Source organism: Leptidea sinapis, chromosome 19 (assembly GCF_905404315.1).
Source record: "Leptidea sinapis chromosome 19, ilLepSina1.1, whole genome shotgun sequence".
Classification (NCBI taxonomy): Eukaryota; Metazoa; Arthropoda; class Insecta; order Lepidoptera; family Pieridae; genus Leptidea; species Leptidea sinapis.
Window position 1 is genome coordinate 7,540,644 of NC_066283.1, and position 21,333 is coordinate 7,561,976.

General features: G+C 38.0%; 1 protein-coding gene across 1 annotated transcript in view; it reads right to left on the minus strand.

Moving 5' to 3' along the window:
• Nucleotides 1-21,333, minus strand: part of LOC126969789 (prolow-density lipoprotein receptor-related protein 1-like) — a 52,008-nt gene that overhangs the window by 19,474 nt on the left and 11,201 nt on the right. The window contains exons 13-21 of the mRNA XM_050815352.1: nt 19,863-20,049; nt 19,167-19,363; nt 17,719-17,921; nt 15,554-15,823; nt 14,972-15,126; nt 14,374-14,604; nt 14,129-14,264; nt 12,910-12,971; nt 11,768-11,918 (exon numbers count right to left, since the gene is read on the minus strand). Of these exons, the coding sequence (XP_050671309.1) occupies nt 11,768-11,918; nt 12,910-12,971; nt 14,129-14,264; nt 14,374-14,604; nt 14,972-15,126; nt 15,554-15,823; nt 17,719-17,921; nt 19,167-19,363; nt 19,863-20,049 (1,592 nt within the window). The remainder of the gene's footprint in view (nt 1-11,767; nt 11,919-12,909; nt 12,972-14,128; nt 14,265-14,373; nt 14,605-14,971; nt 15,127-15,553; nt 15,824-17,718; nt 17,922-19,166; nt 19,364-19,862; nt 20,050-21,333) is intronic.

Consider the following 21,333-nt stretch of genomic DNA (forward strand, 5'->3'; position numbering starts at 1 on the left):
ATTTGGGACCCATAATTATTTTTTATTTGCAATATTTGTTTTGTATGGACATATTTTCTATGAGAGAATTTAGTGACGCACGGTTTGACAGTTCCGCTGTGAAACAATTTCATCATAACAACAGGGAGCATTTTTTACGAAATAATTGATGTTTAAAAATATAATTGGCAGATTCCTATAAAACAGTATTTTTTTTATTATCGACAGAACAACGTCTGTCGGGGCAGCTAGTTTGAAATATATGCTTTCTTTCTTTCTTTTCTGACTATATTATATTGTTTGTCATTACGTATGAGCCACCTCCCCCGACGATCAGCATCACCGGGGATAGGGATACTTCAAACTAACATAATGTATCAGATATTTATTGGGTGAAACTTGCGTGTGTGTGTGAGTGTAAGTAAGTATAACATCATTATTATACATTTTGTCTAATGGTACCAGTAAGAATTCCACGTAAGCCTATTACTCCACTTTGTCCTCCACTTCGTCGAACGATCCTAGGTACCAATTCCCAGGTTCCCTAGGCTATGTTAAATTTTAAATTCTTATAGCGTAGCTGATATTGACAGATTTTTCCTTACCCACATTCCGCAAGACCATTTGCACCAATTTATAAAAAAATGGAAAATTAATGTAACTGTGTATAAATATGTAACCTACTCAATAATTCATTTTAAAAAACTGTTTAATTCATAACTTATTCTATATAATACTCAAAATTTGTTATTTCTGTGAACGCTTTGTTTATTGTAACTAATAACTACATTTAGTTCCTAGTTTTAGTTCTACTTTATATATTATAATGTGGGTATTATTGTAAATGATCGTATTTAAACCTAATAAAAAAATAAAAAAATTGGCATTATATTTATAAACGTGACAGTTTTTTTATGAAAATAAGGGACGAGACGAGCAGGACGTTCAGCTTATGGTAATTGATACCCCCTGTCCATTATAAGGCAGTGCCCCTCAAGATGATTGAAAAACCCAAAAATACTGAGCGGCAATACAACTGCGCTCGTCACCTTGAGAAATATGATGCCAAGTCTCATTTGCCCTAATTTCATTAGCTACGGCTACGACTGAAACACAGTAATGCTTACACATTACTGTTTCACAGCAGAAAAAGGCGCCGTTGTGGTACTCATAATCTAGCCGGCATCCGGTGCAAAGGAGCCTCCCACTTGTAATATAGTGTCGGATGCACGCGACCATGAAGTGACCGAGGCTTTCATATCAGCAGCCAAGTCCGTGTGGTATCCATGCCAGTGGCCACTTCACAACGCCCCGCAAATGTCGAGGTTGTATTAATTACCTTACTGCGTTAATTATTATAGAAATTATTATTCAACAATCGATTCTAAGAGTGTTTAATTTTTTAAGACTGAATAATTAATTGATAATGAGATAATTATATAAGGAGACAAAATTAAATGAATATTCGTGTATTGGGCGTGACCTGATGGTGTAACAAGCGAGTGATCAGCTCCTGCCGATCTAGAGTCACGGCCGCCAAGTGCCAACCTACCTACCTAGCTAACCTGTCCGTCATTACTTAATTACAATTTTTATTATATTTCGGTGCATCTTATTTAAATTCATAATTTATAAATACGTTATATTTTTCCTCATCCATCCGCATTTAACTACACCTATTTGCATATAAAATAAAACAAAAATGTAAAACTTAATCAATTCTGAATACACCGACACACGGATAACGTGCGCAATTATTAAGGACATGCGCAAATGTGTTACAAAGTTAAATACGTAGTACATAATTAAATAGTATATAATAATATGACTAACAATTGCCATTATCTATATACCTATATATATAAAAATGAATTGCTGTTCGTTAGTCTCTAGTTAGTTCTAGTCTTAGAGAACGGCTGGACCGATTTGGATAATTTTGGTCTTGAATTACTTGTGGGTGTCCAGACAAGGTTTAAAAGGTTGAATAAATATGAAAATACTCGGAATTAAATAAAAACAACAATTTTGATTTTCCCTTGACGTGTCCCCCCTCGTTCAGAAATCAAATTTAAATAATAGTTTAAAATGAATAACTAATTAGAGTTTTATCTTTCTAACTTTCTCAGGAGGTAAAAAATAAACTTCCTTAAAACACAGGTACTAACACTTAAAAAAAGGATTCCTTTTGTTTGTTTAAGTTTATTTTATACAAAAGTTCAGGTCTTTTATTTATCGATTGAGACAGGCCAAACTCTGCCGGGTCAACTAGTAAAAAATAAAAATCCAATAAGTTATCAATACAAATGTTATGTGTCGAAACTGACCTAGAGCCCAGAGTATTTTAAGTTTTCAAACATGTTTTTGTGACTGTTAATGTAAATTCCACCTTCGCACGACACGCCACAAGTTAGGATATCATCCCCACCATCTGGATGTGTGGCGGTCCTCCACAGTGCGGTTTTCAAGGAGCTTTCTTCCTCGTACTACAACGTTGTGGAATGAGCTTCCTTGTGCGGTGTTTCCGGGACGATACGACATGGGTACCTTCAAAAAAAGGACGTACACCTTCCTTAAAGGCCGGCAACGCTCTTGTGATTCCTCTGGTGTTGCAAGAGAATGTGGGCGGCGGTGATCACTTAACACCAGGTCCTTGTCCTCCTATTCCATAAAAAAAACTAATTTGCGAAAACTTCTAAAACCTTGTGCTCTCTACACACAACTCGGAAATGACAAAAAATGGGTGTATTTCCACCTGTTACTCTGAAAGTAATAAACTATGCGTTTCTTTACATATGCTATCGTATTTTTTAGAATAATTAAATTGGCAACAATGTAGGCCACACCGCGGAATCAAACCTTACATACAACATACCCAAAAATCAGAACTAAATCACACTTTGCGATCATAGATAACTTACGGCCGTTCCCAATATGCTATCTATAGATAGAGATAAATTACTACCTTATACTGTCAGTAATTAGCTGTCAATAATCTGAAGCTGTCCCTCCCGATATGTCATTCTAATCGCCTTATATTGAGATGTGTGAATTGCAATTTCCATACAAACTTCTATCGCTGGTATGCTATACGTCGACCCATTGACAGACAGCGAGTACGGATAAGGTGAGTTACCGTCGATAAGTTTATTGGGACAGAAAATTCAACGATATTTATGATTTTTATCTAAAGTAGAGATAGACTGAATATTGGGTACGGCCGTTATACGTCTAGATAGAACCTCTTGCTGCTAGGCAACCGACTTTAGTGTGCATGACACATTTATTGTTTAGTTGTACATAATTATAACCTTTAGATTTGTGAATATATATTGCAACAAGAGTAATTATTTTCAAATAATACGTATTGGATGTTATCGTGCAATTTATTTTATTAAATGTAGCAGCTAAACATTGTCTTAACGAGATTTATGTTGTTATGTTTGTTAAAACTTTAATATGCGTTCCTTCTTTGTCCTAGCCTCAAAGTTGTGTAGCCCTTCTCATGTTTAATGTTCAAACAAAAATCGCTGTACATTTCTGTTGTATTAATCATCACTACATAGTATAAAACAAAGTCGCTTTCTCAGTCCCTATATCCCGATGTATGCTTAAATCTTTAAAACTACGCAACGGATTTTGATGCGGTTTTTTTAATACAAAGAGTGATTGAAGAGGAAGGTTTATATGTAAAAAAATATCCATTAAATAGTGGAGAAATACTTTTATTTTTGAGGTTTCGAATGTGATGTCGTAAATAATTAGATTTATTCCGCTTACATTGCAAACGCAGGCTGAACCCTACGTGATTTATCAAAATAATGTACTAAGTATTGTACACATTGAAAAGGTCTACAGAAAACTCCACTATGGTATATGTCTATCTCTTATGGATATCTCACAATAACATTTTTTTGTCATTTACTTTTTACGACAAGTAATGGCTAATTTTTGAAGCGATTTTAACCAATACGGCATTAATCCTTATCTAATTAAATACCTTAAATATATTGTTGATTTAATATAGATCTTTATGGCCATTTACAGCATATGTTTTAAATGAATATTTTCGAAGATATTACAGATTGAAAATTGCGAGACAGACATGTTTTCATATTTTTTTATAAAAATATGTTTCGATACAACGTTTGCCGGGTCAGTTTATTAATAAAGAATTTTGAAATGTAATATAGTGTGCATAACAAGCTATGTCCTACAAAAGTCAGTCCTACACTCGCGGTTTCCAAATCGCACCCACGCAAGCAATGCACGCACACTAACACAAAGTGACATGTATATCAATGTGCGTGCGATGCTCAAAATGGAGGTAAAAAGTCATCCTGAATTTGTTTCGACGTTTTCACAGTTGTCATAGTCTATCCAGTCGTATAATAAATGATTTAAGTATGTGATTTAGCCTTTTCTTTGTCGATTTCTACGGGCCTATTACTTCAAAAATTATATATTTTTTTTTAGTAAAACCGGATCTATAAAAAGTCAGTTTAGAGTTTACTAAGTCAAGACGCAGCTCGCTAGAAATATATGCAGTTAAATGGTAATCATTGTTTGAGACTGACCTTTAAAAATTAAATGCCTTGTATATTTTGTGTTTAGTCGGAATTGATGAACAAAGATTACAAGCACGAGATAACGTCATCGCTCATTTTAACAATAAAAAACGACGCAAAAAATAACCTATTGCAAGAATACATTATAATTTAATAGAATTTATTGTTTTTCAACAGTTTATAAGCGTCATATAGAATATTTAATGGCGTTTAACAAATTTAATAATTTAAAAATTCACCTCGTTAATACGGATGCTATCTCATCCAACATCGTGTGGGAAAGTGATACAGGCTGTAAGGAGCTGTAAGAAGCTGGTGCACTAAGGCACACCCACTCCGGTATAATATGTGTAAAATTCTCGTATCACTTTGTTTGTTACCAAACTCCTATGAAACGGCTTAACCAATTTGTTAGAAAATTTGTGTGTATATATCGGGTAGGTCTAAAAATCGGGGAAAATCATTTATTTTTCATACCGCTAAATGATAAGGGTCACCCACACCAACATATTTTTTTTTATTTTTTTTGACATTTTTTTTTATTTTTATTTTATTATGATTCAGCATTAAAAAATTCATACAACTTCAAATCGCCCTTCTACGATCAACACCTAGTTTTATTCTATCCCATCATAAACATACTTGAGTCTGAATTGCTTCAAAAAACAAAGCATGGTATCTGTAGATTTAACAAATGAAAGCTCCACTAATAATAAGAATTATATTACAACAAATTCTCATAAAAAGATAAAAAAATATTTAAAAATCAAAAGGTTTATAGCAAAAAGTAGCAAACTCCTTAATAACCAATTCCTAGGCCAAAATTTTGTAAAATTAGGTCAAAAAACCAAGAGTTGCTGAAAAAATTACAAAAATATAATAAAGAATTAACAGAGTCCCATGCAATACATAAAATTGATACAGATATATTAAATAATAAAATATCTTCTCTAGAAACAATGTTGCAAAACATTACTCAAAAATATAATTCAGCGCAGGAGCAAATATCAGAACATATAAAGCAGGCTGATTGCTTAGTTAAATTAGGCAATGAAAACATGGAACGCTTTGAATCCTTTATAAACAATAATAATAATATGTGCCACTGCTCCAGCACAACTAATAAACATTCATTAGAAAATTATCAAGACCTAAGTGTATCCCCATTAAAAACTAGTCAAAGTATGGATACAAGTGCATCAAGTAGGTTTATATTATTTTCAGACAAAATTGGCCAAGGGTTTGGACCTTTATTAAATAATACAGTTGCAAAGAATTGTGAGGTGATAAATATATGTAAACCCAATATAACTTTCAATAACCTCATAAATTCCATACCAAAAATAAATCTAAAAGAAAACACGATCATAGGTATAATGTTTAGTAATAACTCTCATAATATTAGAATAAGGACCTAATTAAAAATATAGAAAAAATAATTAATATTTCCAATAACACAAAATCTAAAGTGATGATGTGTACATTCCCATACTCCTCGGATTTGACACAGGAGCAAAATAGAAAAATATTTAAATTAAATACAACTTTGTATAATGCGACATTCCACAACAATGAAAATTTAATTTTATTTGACACAAATAAATTCATTAATAATTATAAACTGAAAATAACCAATGGTAACCTAAACCTACCATTTAGAGTTAAGCGACAGCTGGCTACTTTAGTAGCTTATAGTCTTAGTCAACAAACTACTTCCTCTGTTGGCAACTATTGGGCAAAATTGTAAAATAATCGACATACAAGCCTCTATTGGGGAATGTATTAGTACTAATGTACAAAATAATAACAATGAAGATTTTTCTTAAATTAATTTAAATTAAGTTATTTGACAAGGGAGGACAACTCTTGCAATATCATACAAAATAGGCAACATTCACCAAATATAATTGTTACTGCTATAGATAATCATAATATAAAGCTCATAAATATTGTTCACCAGAATATACAAGGTATCTCAAGTAAGGAATTACAAATTGAACTGTTTTTGAGCTGCTTTAATATAGCTATATTATGTATTACAGAACATTGGCGTAAGAGTCATCAGCTCCAGTTTAGTTTTAGAGAACATAAAGTAGTCAGTTCGTTTTGTAGAAGTAGGGCAATACATGGAGGTTCCCTAATTATTATTAATAATAGATTAAAATGTGAAAATAGAAGAGATATTGTTAATCTATCTATAGAAAAACTAATTGAGATAGCTCGTATAGAACTAGAACAATTTATTATTGTAAGTGTATACCGCCCCCCCACTGAGTCATATGAACAATTCCAACATAGAATGGAGGAGTACATAGTACTATCAAAATTTAGCAAAACCAGCAAGTCAATTATAGTGTGTGGAGATTTTAATATACACTTGCTTGAACCTTCGGCCAATTGTACTAGCCTTAAAAATTTATTTCAAAGTTTTAATTTGTTCAATGTATTTGGGAACCTACTAGAATCACTTCTACAACAGCAACCTGTTTAAATAATATTTTTACAGATGTTACTATTACTAGTAAACTCATAATTAATAATCTTCAGTCCGACCATAGCGGGCAACTTATAAAAGTAAATACAAGATTGGACAATGTCAGACCAAAAAAGGTGACGATTATACCAGTTACGGGTAGCCGTCTTGAGAGGTTTAGAAATAATTTGGTAAATACGATACCATTTTTACACTGTGGTGAAAATGCTAATTTTCACTATAACTTAGTCTTCAATTCCTTCTGTGAGGAATTTGACAGGATTTTTACTCCAGTAACGGTGACACTAAACAACAAACATTGTTTTAATGATTGGGCAACAATGGGTATCCACAAAAGTCGTAAACGCTTATATGACCTTTATTATGAGAAACATTACAATAATAGTGAAGAATTTAAAATATATGTAAAAAAATACTCCAAGCTCTTTAAAGTAGTGTGTCATGAAGCGAAAACACGTTTCATTGCAGATAAAATTAAAAACAGTGATAATAAAGTAAAAGCGACTTGGAGTGTAATTAACAATGAAACTGGTAGATCGAATTGCCGTAACACCTCTATCTGTTTAAATATTAATAATCGCGTTATAAATTCGGAAATAGAAATTGCAAATGAATTTGATAAATACTTCTTACTTAAACACCTTAACTCTTCGCCAAAAGCAGCATATGATATGCTTAAATTACGCGTACCAGTGATTTGAAATTTAAGTAAGTTACAGGTAGCGATATAATAAAAATATTCAAATTAATTAACCTAAAAAATATAAAAGACCTATGGGGCCATTCGACTAATATTGTAAAATACATACTTGACATTGTAGCACCTGAATTAGCAATAATATTTAATGAATGCATAGATGAGGGTGTGTTCCCTGACCTCATGAAATACAGCAAAGTTATACCTTTGTTTAAATCGGGCAGTTCTTTTGACTCTGCTAATTTTAGACCTATTTCAGTGCTGCCTGTTTTTAGTAAAATTTTTGAAAAACTTTTGCTTCAACAGCTACAAATGCATTTTTGTAAATTAATGAACAAAAATCAGTTTGGTTTCACTAGGGGCTTATCAACAATAAATGCGGGTACTAGACTCATTGAGCACATCTTTGACGCCTGGGAAGAGTCACAGGATGCATTGGGCATTTTATGTGATTTGTCAAAAGCATTTGACTGCGTCCACCATGAAACTTTACTCCTAAAACTAAAACATTATGGAGTGAAAAATAGAGCCCTAAATCTGTTAAAATCATATTTAAGCGAAAGAGTTCAGATAGTCGATGTAAATGGCAAACGGTCTTCGGGTAAACCTGTGGGAATAGGTGTTCCACAGGGTTCTATTCTCGGTCCTTTCTTGTTTCTTATATATATTAACGATCTACCGTTTGTGGTAGATGATAGCCATGAGATTGTATTGTTTGCTGATGATACTTAACTTATTTTTAAAGTGAAGCGACGTGCGGATATTGATGACGAGGTATGCAATGCACTCTCAAAGATAGTACGTTGGTTTGGGACGAATAATCTGCACTTAAACAGTAAAAAAACAAAGTGTTTACGGTTCATTACACCAAACACAGCGGAGGTACAAACCAACGTACTTATAAATGACCAGAGTTTGGAACTTGTGGACACTACTACGGTCTTCTTGGGTATCACGTTAGAAAAAGAGCTTCAGTGGGGTCCACATATTACCCATCTAGCAGATAGACTCAGCTCTGCGGCATATGCAGTTAGAAAGATTAGAGAGTATACGAATGTTGCGACCGCTAGACTAGTGTACTTTAGTTATTTTCACAGCATCATCACGGTATATTACTATGGGGTCATGCTGCTGACATTGATATAGTGTTTGCACTGCAAAAGAGAGCTGTTCGTGCTATATATCAGCTTGGTTATAGACAGTCTCTCAAAGAAAAATTTGAAGAAATAAATATAATGACTGTTTATTGTCAGTACATTTATGAAAATGTAATATATGATCACAAAAATCGTCACCTTTTTGCTCTTTATAGTAATTTTCATTATTTTAACACTAGAAATAAGGGATTGCTTGTAACTAATTCTAGTAGGCTTCATAAGATACATAATAGCTTTAAGGGTAAATGTATACACTTCTACAATAAAGTCCCAGCCACTGTTCAGGCATTATCTATAAATAAATTTAAATGTTTTATAAAAAAAATGGCTCTGTCGTAAATCCTATTACTCCACTGCTGAATATCTAAATGATCGGACAGCCTGGGACTAGATTGTGATTATTTTATAGCGACTGTACAATATTGTATATTTTTATTGAAAAGAGCGCAAAAAAAAAGAATGCTGGGAGAGTTTCTTGCGCCGCTTCTTCTCTCTCAGAGCGCCCTTTGTTTCCGAAGCGATAGTAGTATCTAGTAGTATAAGAAATGACATCAAAAAGAATTCTAAAGGAATCAATTTTGAGAAAATAAATGCCTTTTATGCCTTTTTATGCCATCTACAGATACGCAATAGAGTTGCAAGATGGCAATCGAATATAATGATTATTGTAGTACGATAAATTTTATGTACGATGTATTTGGTAGGTCTGAGAATCGGACGTCATCTATTTTTATACCCCAAAAATTTGAAAGAAATATTTTTTATTATTTTATATGGCAATACTAGTTTTGCTGGATCAGCTAGTAATATTATAAGATTTCTTTTGTTTGAATAAATTTAAATTTACCAAATGTACTTTATTGTATAAATTTTAATAAAAGAAACTTACAATTATAGTCGAGTTAACACGAAACAGCGTATAATTACGACAATTGTAAAGCCGCCATTGACCCCGAAAACGATGTGAGTCGTGCGATGTTTGTGGCGCTTTATTGCAGCTCTTGCATTCGTTCAAAAGAAACAATAAAGCTATTTTCCCAGCTATCTAATTATATATTCAAACACCTCAAGTCAATGTAATTACTAAGCAAAAAACCTACTAACATAAATGTAGTTATTATACATTATAATCAAAGATATGAAAACTTGTAAGTGGCTTTTTCTTATAAAAATAGTCAACATAGTTATTAATAGCTGTACGTTTTCTTAATAGATAAATAAATAATGTCTTGAGAATCAGTAGTCAATATATTTAAATATCCTATGAAATTTCACTCTCCTTTTTTATACTTAAAAAAAACTACGTTTAAAAAAACCGACTTCAAAAATTTAAAAGTATCAAATAAGTAAAAATTAAATTTAATACACCTTTAAATTAATATTAATAAAATACTATTACTTATATGTGCTACCTATTGATAGGTTTTAAGTTGGTGCCAAGCCCTAAACAAAATAAAACTTAATATTATAAACGGCTTACTTACTGTAATTATTAAGGTTGTCTGGCCACGCGTGTCTGTCCGCTTGGGTTGTTTTGTTCTAGACGAAGCTATTCCGCTCAAAGTCACGCGTGGTGAAGGTTTGATACTTTTCAGTTTTTGAAGTCGGTTTTTTTAAACGTAGTTTTTATTTTTATACTTTACTTTTTAGTGTCAGTTAATAATTATAATAATATATAATCAACCTGAATGAAAACTCCTAAAAAAGCCGTACACAAAAAAGAATTATATCATCGAGGTAAACAAAAGTTTTCATAAGATATTCATAAAATTAAAACTACTGGGCTAAACTATGTAAAATTTTTATGGGACTATGTAGAGTTTTTATTTTTATTTTTTACTTTTTAGTGTGAGTTAACAATTATAGTATACTAGCTGACCCGACAGACGTTGTTCTGTATATAATAAATAAAATAATGTTTTTATATGAATTTGTCAATAATATATCATAACATCAAAAATTACTTCGTAAAATATGCACCTTGCTGTCGTAATGAAATTGTTTCACAGCAGAACTGTCAAACCGTGCGTCAATAAATTCTCTCATAGAAATTATGTATCCGGACACATCAAAGGACAAACAAATTTGTTGTTTGTATTTAATTTAGCAGCATTTTCCTACTTATTCACCTATTAAACCTTCTCTGGACTTCCAGAAATAATTCAAGACCAAAATTAGCCAAATCGGTCCAGCCATTTTCGAGTTTGAGCGAGACTAACGAACAGCAATTCATTTTTATATATAAAGATAATCAACCTGAACGAAAACTCCTAAAAAAGCCGTACACAAAAAACAATTATATCATCGAGGTAAACAAAAATTTTCATAAAATGGGTTCATAAAATTCCTTTCAATCTTGCTGTATCTCCTTTAGATTTTGTTTCGAACACACAAAGCACAACGAAACTAGCGCCATCTAGCGTCAACCAGTAAAACCGCTCAAAGAACAAAGATAACATGAAACCCCCTAATCAATACAAGATGGCGATAGAGGAACTACTGTGGAACCATATAGAAGTATAGTCTCGAAAACCGGGTTCATGCTTTCGAGAATCGGCCAATCCGGTCGTGATGAGTAAAACCTTAGACTTGGCTACGACCTAGGTCATCGTTAGTGGTTAGTGTTTAGACCTAGTGCTAGTGAATAGTCTTCAAAGAGAGAAGAAGAAAAGAGAGTCAGCAGGTCTTCTCTCTTGCACACAGGTTGTAGCGTACACTCTTCATAAAATAATAAGTATAAAATCTTAGACAATTTATACGTTTAAATACAGATAAACCCATTTTTTTCGACGTTTTCACAGCTGTCACAGTCTATATAGAAGTATAAATGATCTAAGTATAAAATTTATAAATGTAATTAGTTGTAGGTACTCACTATGCGGCTTGTAGTCGTGATCGTCACCACCGACCGCGTTGCTGCGGGGCGGGGGGGGCGGGGCGGGCGTCGCTCGCAGCTCGCAGCGTGCTCCCCGCCACTCCGCGCCGCACGCGCACACGGCCGCGCCGTCCACCACGTGGCATGACCCCTGCCAGACATGCTTCATATCATTACCAGACTAAATAATTATTGATTATTATTTATTTATTCATTAACATAACAGTCTTATTAGATATAGTAATCAAAGAAATAATCAGAAATGAGGAATCCGTACGAGAATCAAAGACGAAGAAAGCTCATGGTCGTTTCCCTGCGAGATCGAATCAGAAATAAGGAGATCCGTAGACGAACCAAAGTCACCGACATAGCTCAAATAGCTGCGACACTGAACACATAGTTCGACGGAAAAATGACAGGTGGGGCAGAAAAGTCATCGAATGGTGACCACGTACCGGAAGACGCAGTGTTGGAAAGCCCCCCTCAAGATGGACAGACGATCTGGTCAAGATCGCCGGGATACGTTGGATTCGAGCAGCGCAGGACCGATCGTCGTGGAGATCTTTGTGGGATGCCTTTGTCCAGCAGTAGACATCTTCCAGTTGATGATGATGGTGATAATTAAATAATATCCATCCAGTTTTACCTATTAACAGTAACCAGTACTTATCGGGCCGATTTTAGTCATGGAGGTTGGAAAAATGTAACTTTAGATGTACTTTTTCAATATCTGAATCTAACGCCTCTTCACATATTTCACAGATCTTAAAAGAAGAACTGCAAAAAAATCAGCAGTAGTTAGCAGCATTACTTAAAATGAATAATTATTATTTCATAACAACCTGATGCCGATTGGGCATCATAATATGTCGGTATTAGGCAGGTGATAAGAGAAGATATTAAATTATTGTATACGTCAATATACGCCGTTTGTCAATATTTGTCATAGGGATCGACCTAAAGCAAAATACTACACACTTCACTAACTAACACATCTGTAAAACTAGCACACATGGACATTTTAAATTTAGTCTCGCGATAATTAGGAGAGTGTTTGTCTATTGCGCTAGTATACTAACTTTATGGCTGCGACACGCAGATGCTGCTACATGCGCGGCTAACAAACAGAACACAGTACATACCCCGTTGGCACACCAATTGTCGCAGAGACACTCGTGGCCGATGCAGCGCTCGCAATGATCACCTGCGCACGAAGACATTTTTATGTATACATTAAAGTCAGAATTGCTTAAAATCAACATTCAAAATGGAATATTAGTTCAGCATCACCACAGTATGATTTTAACAGATGACATAGCAGTAGTTATTGGTTAAATAAATTTATGCGTTATGCAGTTTTTGATCGGTTCACAGAGAATGAAGAGAGTTCTTAAAACAATTCTATTTAATTAAAGTACAGTAGAAACATAAAAGGCCCTAAATGTGAGCCCTGTGGTATACCCAAAGAGATTTCCAGGTACCTGGATGTATAACCCCTTAGTGCAACAGCTTGGCTACTATTGGAAATATAAGAAATTAACTAATGAAGTAATCTCCGAGTATACCGAAATTCGACAGTTTATTAATTAAGCGTGGTATGGTTTAATTTATCAAAAGCTTTGGAGAAATCGGTATACACCGCGTCAACTAGATATCCTGAATCCATAGCAGGATAATATCAAGCAAGGATGTAATCTGTATATAATACAAGATTGGTATCAACACTTATTGCCCGGTAAAAGAAATGCTGGTCTTGTGAGATTTTTTGGGAGATCACCGCCGACAACTCGTTAGTTACAATTTTTTCCAATATTTTATCTAATATACACAATTTGAATTATGATACATAAAAGATGGGCCTATACTGTCGTATATCGTGCTTATCACCTCCTTTATTGATAGGAGTAATAAGAGCCTTTTTCCAAATTGAAGGAAAACATCCTTCTGAGAAGTCAACAGAACATTTTGTTACATCAACATGTTTTAGAAGTTTTTGAATGGATTCTAACGTAATATATTAATTCTTTACTTATGATGTCGAAATTCGCCGCATGAAAAATGAACTTGGATTTAATATTTGCCTTTACATATATTGTGCGACGAAGAGGGGATATTATTTCGCCTTGTGGTATACAAATAAACATATCTATTTTACCCGTAGGACACAAAGTCTCACTTGGGTATGTCAATAACAAACAAAAATCGAAACATATCTCATGAGTTTACCTATTGCTACGCTTTCCAATCCAACCATCTACGCACATATGCAAAGAAAAGGGTTATAAGAGTAAAATTTAACCAAAATTATAATATTGTAGATAAGCAAAAAAGGCTTGAACCGCTGGGGCTACTCGTACTGACCGGTATAGTTAGGTGGACATTCACACACGGCCGCGCCCCCCGCCTGGCGGCACGTCCCCGCTCCACAAGCGACACGCGCGCACGCGTCCACACGTTGCTCGCATCGCTCGCCTGCGTATCCCGCGTAGCACGAGCACTGCACGACACGATATATTTAGTATTGACTACTGCTTCATTTTATGTTATCCTCGCATCGAACACACTATTCAAGTAGATAATAGTAATAATAAAGCGTTATATTGTACCTGCAGAGGCGGCGGATCGGAGGTTTCGGAAGTGTCGGAGTCGGGCGAGGCGAGGTGGCAGCGGCCCCGCTGGTTGCAGTGCGCGGCGCAGCGGTAGTGCTCGCAGTGTGGCCCCGCCCACAGCGGCGGACAGCGGCACGACGCGCGCCCGCCCGCCCCCTGCCGGCAGCGGCCCGCGCCGCACGCCAGCGGGCACGACGCGCCCGCGGCCGCCTCGATGACGCACTCCACCTGCGACCACCATTGTTACATTGATGACTTGACAAGGTATTATAATGATAAAAGTAAACTAATGGAGCGACTTCTTCGGGCTACTTAATAAATGGATTTTATTACACTGAAATTTTAATTGAAAAAAAGCCGCTGAGATACTTACGCCCATTTTTATCAGGTCTGAGGTAATTCAATTGGGTTTTCAAATTTCGACGTTCAATAACTGATTGAAAATCCTACTTTAAAAAAATATTTGAAATTTAATCTAAAAGTTATTGCAACTTAAATTGGGATATTGATGTTTTAATAAGATAAAGACATTTTTTAAGCATTAACTTAAAAGTGATAGCCGTTCTTGTAACTCTAATGTTCAGTGGAGTCTCACATGAGTATCTCGCGTGATCGGCCGCAGTCCATCCGGACAAAGACACGAGTATTCTGTTGCCGCGTTGCCTCCGTTGCTCCCGGGCCCACTGCGCACGCACACCGCGCTGTCATGACACGCCGGCTTGCCGCCATCCAAAACGCACGGGTTTTTTACTGTTTGATAATTTATTAAAACATTATTAAGTAGTAAGACAAAATCAATTGTAATATATTAAGCACCAACATTAATTAATATAGATAGATCAAAATATACATACAATCTTTAGTTTTTACAATAAAAAAAAACTGTCCCAAACATACTCAATGGATTTAAGATACAGGTTGCGTGCAGGCCAATTCATGGTACGTATCCCAAACTCTTATTGCGAACTTGTGCAGCGGCATGGGATCGGACACTATCTTGCATTAGAGTAAAATTTTACACATCTACTAACTACTATTACATCTACAGTTTTGACAAACCATGTCAATGAACACAAGTTCCGTTCGTCCGATCTTCGAAATGCCACCCCACACTATACACGAACAGCCACCAAATGGAACACAATATCTCGACCGCTGAGGTTCATTAGATACGTACAGTCGTGGTGAGTGTAGAGCGCGGGGTGCAGCACGACCAGCGCGGGGACTGGCGCCCGGTGGCGGGGTGCGGGCGTCACGTGAGCGCGGGGCGCGGGGCGACGCGGCACGGCGGCCACCCCGCGGGGCCCCGCGCACCACACCCACTCCTCCCACACCCGCATGCGAGCGCAGGCGCGGCCCCACACCACTGCCGTGTCCCCCGCGACGTCCGCACCTTCAGCGATTGAACCCCGCTGTCGGAACACTGCGTGTGTTACGCGGTCCGTACCTGTAAGCACACATACGCATATAGTCTGAGCGAGAGTTTAAAAAATTATCTGAGTGCGTCACTTCACGTCACGCAAAAAACCAGACAACGATTATCAATAACACAAACCCATAATCTGACCCAGAAAAACTGACAGTTTTTTAAACATAGCAACATTATACTGCATAATCAAAGTCAGAAGTTGATTTCGAATTAACAGAAGCTTTTAAAGACATTATATAATGACATATATTTAATACAACCACGTAATGAGGTAATTGGTCTGTGCTAATCTCATCAAGTTGATGATAAATCATCATCTTGAATACAACACTTCGTGTCTATTTGTCGCATCAAATCGCACCCGAAAAAGATGGTTTCGTTAAAGGTAGAGGAACACGAGAGCAAATACTTGTGATCCGTCAAATCATAGAGAAAGCTAGGGAGTTCAATACCCCTCTATACATCTGCTTTGTTGATTTTCGGAAAGCATTTGATACTGTTAAATGGACAAAACTTTGGCACGTACTATCACAAATGGGAGTACCTCTGCATTTGATACAACTCGTCAAAAGATTATACATAGATGGTACAGCAGCTGTTCGGGTGGACGAAATAGATTCGACAAATTTCAAAACCGAGGCTGGTGTTCGACGGGGGGTGTATCCTTTCACCATTGCTATTAAACATTTACACCGAGCATATAAAGCGGATTTTTCTGCAGGACTGGGATAAAGGCATATCTATTGGGGGCAGAAAATTTATAATCTCAATATATGCGGACGACATAACACTACTTGCCCAAACAAAGGAGGATTTTGAAGAACTAACACGTTTGGAAATAACCAGCCTTGAATTTGGACTGGATATCAACAGAGTTAAAACCAAGATGATGATAGTAGACCGCGTAAATAACAACAGGGTAGAATTTCAACACATTGCCAACTGTGAGACGGTGCCAACCTACACCTTTCTTGGTTCTACTATCTCCAATACCGGCGGTTGTGAGCTGGAAATCCGAAGGCGATGTGCTATAACCAGGTCTGCGGTAGAGAAGCTCAATACGATCTGGAAGGACAGAAGGATCACCAAAATCACCAAGATTCGATTTATGAGGTGCCTTGTGTTTCCAATCTTCCTCCACGGGGCTGAAACCTGGTCCCCTAGACTTCAAGACCGCCGCAAAATTGATGCCTTAGAGATGTGGTGTTGGAGACGACTCCTGAAGATGCTTTGGACGGCTTTCCGAGCCAACAACCTCATCTTAAAAGAACTGAAGGTAAAAGAAAGGCTATCGTAGACTACGAATTCTGAAGTTCTTTGGTCACATCTCCAGAAATGAAGGATCGATTCAGCGGTTGATAGTGTGGGGCAAGGTGGAGGGGAAAAGAGCGAGAGAACGCTCACCCACGCGATGGACGGACCTTATCAAAACAGTGAGCCAGACACCTATGGTGGAGTGCTCTCGCAATGCTGCAAACCGTAAAAGTGGAGGAGCATCGCAAGGGTAGCAGTGCGAGCCATAACTGGGAATATGAACGGCGACTAATGTGCGTCATCTTGCCAACCACGACCACTCTGACAAGAGTGACCGATTGAGAAAAAGAAATTCATCAGGTAAGCGACAAATAATAGTCTCGTACGACACTCATAGGAGAAATGGGAGACTTTAACGTTCCGACGGAGAAGAGAAGAAGAAGACATATTACTTGGTCTGTACCCACACAGAAAATTCTATTGATTTTACTGTACTTTTTCTTTAGACACACATCACAGCAGTTACCAAGATAAAATGCGTTTATTTAAGATGAATCTGACTCCAACGTATGGGCGCCTACTATCAAAAATAGCCAACGTGTGATAAAAGGCGTTCTATGAGTCAGAAATCCGAGTCGATGTTAGTAATACGAACTTACCGTCATAGTTGACGCTCTCCATCTGAGCGCGGTACGAGTCAATGAAGTACAGTCGCTGCGAGGGCGCGTCCAGTGCGAGCGCCGTGATGCGCCGCACGCCGCGCCACACCACGCGCTCGGCCCCGCCCCCCGCGCCGCGCGGACCCGCCAGCGGCGTGCGGTACACGCCCGGCGACGCACCGCGGTCCGACCAGAACACCTCGCTGAGGGAGTTACGAACGACATTACCGAAATGAGGCGGCACGTGACACTCCCATTCATCATATCGTATTTGTGACATAAAGCTCGGTTAATTCAGCAATCACTCGTCATCAAAATATAGGATAAAAATTAACTAATTATTCCGTTGGTACAAAAAAGATTGTGGAAATCGCATAGTAGACCTGCCGAGTATCGTATGTCAGATGGTGCGTTTCACTCATCGCGGATCCATCCTTGCCTTCGAGCAGGCATTTTATATAGTAATTGTAATGCAATCGACTTGAATAAATAACTTATGTCTTCGTATTGTCATTATTCGAAGTAAATCCATCGAACACCATTATATTACAAATATTGCTTAGTAGATAAAATTAATTAAATATAACCTTGTGTTGCCTTCAGTAAGGCAGTACGCATGTAGTCATTGATCGGTCCGGTCCTAGTTACCATTCGTCTATAACCATGACAGGACTGGTCTGAGTAACCATTTTAACCAATTAATAGCAGAGATCCGCGTACTCACAAGTAGAACCGTTAATTATAGTTATTTAACAAGTGTCATAGATTAATTTAGTACCTTAAGTAAATAAATATTTTTACCATAAAAACAATATATATATATATATCTACCCGTAAGTGCACCCCATTTCATGGTCCTTCGAGCCGGATCCGGCTTGTATTTGTGATATGTTCGATGGATTTACTTCGAACAGTGATTTTATTAATAACTACATCCGCCAAGGTTAGCGCTACCGAGGGAAACAGTTATTGGAGGAAACAAAACAGCGAACCGGCTCGCTAATTAGGGAGATTTTCCCGTTCATTTGTCGTGAACCCTGCCGAGGTTCTGGAGAATGAAACTTTCTGCCAAGCCACTGGCAAGCTTATATTTTGCCAGGTAGCTAGGAACCCACATTGGATATCTCTATCAACTGCAAGTTAAAAGGGCATGTGGCCAAAATAGACTCGCTGCGATTACGAACATCGCACACCATGTTACGGCAGTTCCAGTTTACATTTAAGCAATGATTGGTGTGTATTCAGTGCGATGGTACTGCATTCATTGGAACTATTTATATAAGTTTAGTTTTTTATAGTGATATAAATTTGTGTTCGACATACTGATCATAGAGAAGTATTGGTGACCAATCTTGGACCTCCTCATATTTCAGTTTATGAATACCGATCTAAGAAAACAGCGCTGTTTCGTAGTGTAGTCTTGTCGTAGCGTCGTGTGTTTCAGTTACCCGGTTTCAACACAGACGACGATGTCGTCGGGCTCGGCGCCCCGCTCGCTCCACATCGTGACCCGGCGGCGCCCGTCGCCGTCAGCGGAGCGCACCTCCCCGCGTCCTTCGCCCCGCCCCCTCACCACTGCCGTCCAACAGATGCGCGCGCCCGCACCGTCCACTGCCACACCCCGCACCGCACCATCCTCCTGCACCTGTACAGGGTTGTGTTGTGAATATAGCAACTAACATATGCCTCTATCTACTTGAATTGCTACTACAGGTACACCACATAAATAGCGAGAGGTGCGGTCGGCAACACGTTGCTTGCAAGCGCCTACCGCCCGCCCCCTCTCGCCCCTATTTTTGGTTACGCCCCCGAACCACCGCGGCCGAAGACTAATGTACGCGATTTGATAATAACTTCAAATATGTGGACTCTCCTTACATTTTTATACCTTACTTTTGGTCTCTCACGATGTCCGTTGCAAGTTTATTATTAATAAAGATTCGGTCGTCCAGATATTCTCTTTTAACTCAGGTATTTTTTTATCCCCGATATGTCTCAAGGTGACGAGTGCAATTGCAGTGCCGCTCAGAATTTTTGGGATTTTCATAAATCCATTGTAATGGGCAAGGCGTATCAATTACCATCAGCTGAACGTCCTGCTCGTCTCGTCCCTTACTGTCATAAAAAAAGTCGAGACAACTTACGATAAGTTCAGCCTGCCCCATGTCCAGAGGCACGTCGGGCGAGGGCAGCTGCGGCACGGCCCCGGGGTCTGCGGTGGAACCCGACGTTCCCGCGAGCCGGATGCGACGTATGGCGCCCGCACTGTCGCCCCACCACGCCCACCACTCACCATCCAGCGGCGCCACGTCTAGGGACGACACTTCGATACTGCAACATGAATCAAAATGAAAATCGCTAAATAACCTTCTCGCCTTTTTTATAGAAAAGGAGGGCCACCGAACGTACGGGTCACCGCCGTTAAGTGATCACCGCCGCCCACATTCTCTTGCAATACCAGAGAAATCGCAGGAGCGCTGCCGGCCTTTTAAGAAAGTGTACACACTTTTTGTGAAGGTACCAATGTCGTATTGTTCCGGAAACACCGCACAAGGAAGATCACTCCATAGTTTTGTAGTTCCTTGAAAAAAAGCTTCCGTTCCTCGTTGTGCGGATTAAGTTCAAAATTCCTCGTGCCTCTCACTCACGTTCACAGTTATGACTTTTTATAAATCAAATCAAAATCACTTTAATCATGTAGGTCACGCAAATGACACTTATTTAAGGTATTAAACTAAACTATTACACTTGTCGTGTTACTATAAAATTTATATATACCATTATTTAATTATGGTTATAATGGTGAATACGCGGACCTTTTCTATATATTGATTACAATGGTTATAACGGTTACTCGGACCGGACCTGTAATGATTATAGATGAATGGTTCCTGGTAACTGGGACCGGCCTGATCATTGTTTAATCGCGTACTGTATTACTTTTTTTTTATGGAATAGGAGGACAAACAAGCGTACGGGTCACCTGGTGTTAAGTGATCACCGCCGCCCACACTCTCTTGCAACACCAGAGGAATCACAAGAGCGTTGCCAGGCTTTAAGGAAGGTGTACGCGCTTTTCTTGAAGGTACCCATGTCGTATCGTCCCGGAAACACCGCACAAGGAAGCTCATTCCACAGCTTCGTAGTACGAGGAAGAAAGCTCCTTGAAAACCGCAAACTGTGGAGGACCGCCACACATCCAGATGGTGGGGATGATTTCGTAACTTGTGGCGTGTCGTGCGAAGGTGAAATTCGGCGGCAGGAATAAGGTTGAACAGCTCTTCGGAAAACTCCCCGTGATGAATGCGGTAGAAGACACACAATGAAGCGACGTCTCTACGCAACGCCAAGTGATCCAGCCGTTCACAGAGCGCTAGGTCCCTGACAATTCGAGCTGCTCTGCGTTGCACGCGGTCAAATGGATTGAGCTGATACTGGGGTGCGCCAGACCAGAGATGACAGCAATACTCCATATGTGGCCGGACCTGCGCTTTGTAGAGCGCTAGAATGTGGGCCGGCTTGAAGTATTGCCGTGCTCTATTTATGACGCCCAGTTTCTTCGAAGCCAATTTGGCTTTGCCCTCCAGATGCCGACGGAATTGGCAATCGCTCGAG